This window comes from Elgaria multicarinata, chromosome 9, assembly GCF_023053635.1.
Source record: "Elgaria multicarinata webbii isolate HBS135686 ecotype San Diego chromosome 9, rElgMul1.1.pri, whole genome shotgun sequence".
Classification (NCBI taxonomy): domain Eukaryota; kingdom Metazoa; phylum Chordata; class Lepidosauria; order Squamata; family Anguidae; genus Elgaria; species Elgaria multicarinata.
In genome coordinates, this window is record NC_086179.1 from 84,834,829 (window position 1) to 84,837,702 (window position 2,874).

At 39.5% G+C, this 2,874-nt stretch overlaps 1 protein-coding gene across 1 annotated transcript; it reads right to left on the reverse strand.

Moving 5' to 3' along the window:
• Positions 1 to 765: 765 nt before the first annotated feature.
• REP15 (RAB15 effector protein) lies at positions 766 to 2,542 on the reverse strand. Its single transcript, XM_063134953.1, has 2 exons — positions 1,624 to 2,542; positions 766 to 1,131 (listed from the first exon to the last, which is right to left on the reverse strand). The coding sequence occupies exons 1-2, from the start codon at positions 2,290 to 2,292 to the stop codon at positions 1,033 to 1,035; spliced, it is 768 nt and encodes a 255-aa protein (XP_062991023.1). The 5' UTR covers positions 2,293 to 2,542; the 3' UTR covers positions 766 to 1,032.
• Between the last annotated feature and the right edge of the window lie 332 nt (positions 2,543 to 2,874).

A 2,874-nucleotide genomic window follows, 5' to 3' on the forward strand; every position in this document is an offset into this window, starting at 1 on the left:
GACATTAATTCAGCCTTCACCAATGTAGAGGATACCAGAAGGTCTATAAAATTATGCATGGTGTGGAGAAAGTGGATAGGGAGACATTTCTTTCCCTCTCATAATACTAGAGCCCTGGGTGCATGAAGCTTATTAGCAGGATTTTCAGGACAGATAAAAGTACTTCTTCACATAACGCACAGATAAACTATCGAATTCACTTCCACAAGATGTGATAGCCACCAATTTGGATAGCTTTATGAGTAGATTGGACAAATTCCTGGACAACATAAAAATGGCTTCACATTTACCCTTAAGCATTACCATGCATTTTACAATTGTATCTTAAGTATAATAATAATGTTCCACTACATATCAGTGGAACCTGTGTAAAAGTTGTTGTTCCAGTTGCCAAACATATTTGAATCCAATCACTCATAAGCTTTACACTAGTAAAAATAATAAACCAGCAACTGGGTAGCTTAGCAAAAACACATTAGCTACAGGATGAGAATTTAGAAAAAATCAATGCTTGCTTAGAATAGCAAAGAGGTTGCAGGTGGAGACTGCTAAACCCTCAATATGACAGTAATAAGGCTGTTACTGAAAGAAATAAGCCATCTTGTGTCTCTCTGTAAAAAGCATATTAATTTATTAAATAAAGATATTGCAGTTCATTATAAAACCTATGATGCAGTCTGTTCATAGCAGTGATAACATTTTCTATTTGCACTGACTCAATTAACAATCCTTTTTCTCATGAAGTAGAGTGAAAATGTTCAAGATTTTTATGTAGTCCTGATTAACATATAGTCAAGAACAGGATGCTCTTAAAACTTGTCTTTTATGGAGGCATACCATCTGGAAAGCATATTCTATTGAATTTGGGACCAGGGAGCTGCTGCAATCTTCGATTCCTGCAAAGTCAACTACGCTGGCAAAAAGGTTGATATCTTGTGCATAGAAATGGAGAATTAGTTGTGCATGTCAACTGTTGTGAGCAATATTCTACCACTACTTAGGTGGGAAGTTTCAGAGTTTGTAATCAGGAGGTTAAAGAAAATTAATGTAAACCTTACCTACCTCCCTTACTCCTTTTTTTTTAGAGAGGCAGTGTTCCAGCATCTCTCTAGTAGGGAGAAAACTATCAGTGTATAAACTTCTCCTGTTGACCTTCAAAGCTTTTCACGGTCTAGCTCCTGCCTATCTCTCCTCTCTCATCTCACACTATTGCCCCGCTCGTGCTCTTCGCTCCTCTGATGCCATGCTTCTTGCCTGCCCAAGGGTCTCTACTTCCCTTGCTCGGCTTCGCCCATTTTCCTCTGCTGCCCCTCATGCCTGGAATGCTCTTCCAGAACACCTGAGAACTACCAACTCAATCACAGCTTTTAAAACACAGCTAAAAACTTTTCTTTTCCCTATAGCTTTTAAACTTTGAGTTTGTTCTGACTCTATACTGTTAGCTTCACCCTTCCCGGTGCCTGTCTACACTTCCCTGTGCCTGTTTGCATTCTCTTTCCCTCCTTATTGTTTATTACAACTTTATTAGATTGTAAGCCTATGCGGCAGGGTCTTGCTATTTACTGTGTTATCTGTACAGCACCATGTACATCGATGGTGCTATATAAATAAATAATAATAAATAATAATAACAAATAGCCTTAGTGCACTCTCACCAGACGAGAGGTCTTTCCGTTTCTCTTTTTTGATGCTCTCTAGGACGACTCCTCTGATGTCTTTGGGCTTTCCTGGAACCCCAAACATTATGAACAAGCCAAGGCAGTCACTTCCCACCATTTTGCAGAATTCTTCCAGCTTTTCGAATCTACTCCTGTTTCCAGAAAGGTCCTCTGCTAACATTGCTTCTCTGTTGCTGCCAATTACTTCAAAAGCCTGGTCTCCACTGGAAAGCTTGGCCATCTGTAGAGACTGCACAGCAATCTGAAGCCTGATATCAGCTCCAGATAGAGTCCAGACCCAATCAACTCCAAAAAGCAAGGATTGATGCTTGCTCATCTTGCTGGTTGTGATACGCTCATCTACACCTTTCTCAACACAGAAGCCGATGAAGTTGACCAGAAAAATCTCACGTAGGGTGTCTGTGGATGGGTGGAATTTGCTTTGGGGATCCTCAAATCCAAGATACTCTTTCAGCTTCTGAGAGGCATAAACCACTCCTTGGCTAAATACATCACATATAATCAGGATGTCGTTCTTATTCTCCTGGTTTGTTCCCTGCGATAATTTTTGGCCCATCTTCTTTTCAAGGGAGGAGCTTTCACACAAAATGCTCTCAAGGTATTGTCTTTCCATTCAGGTGAAATGGTTGAGAAATTGAGCTGTCTCGTTTAAGCATTTCCCCAAGGCAACGCCATGCATGGGAATAGATGAGTTTCCTGATTGCAGGCGCAGAACTCTGGGTGTGCCCCGTTCTAGCTTAACTATCAGAAAGTAGTTGAACTGGCTTGATCATTTGCATTTTTAAAGTAGCAAGACCTCCTTTGTGTACTTGTGCTTTCCACTCCCTTCAATGTTGACACTGGCAATGTTAGTTCTTTTTAAAAGTCTAACTGGGAAGGTTGAAGAAAAACAATGTTCAACGCTGCAATTAACTTGTACCTCAGCATTGCCACCAGTATTTTACATAATACAGATGACAAACTAAGGCTACCATCATAAGCCTGGCAGTAAGATCTATTGAACAGTACTGTATACGGTTGTTTTTATATATTTTTATGGTTTTAAATTTTGGATACTTTTTTTTAATGTCCACTGTTTTTTAACTTTTGTAAACCGCCCAGAGAACTTCAGCTATGGGGCGGTATATAAATTAAATAAATAAATAAATAAATAAATAAATACGTTGAGAGGAAGTAGTTCGGCTCTTCTTCAGGC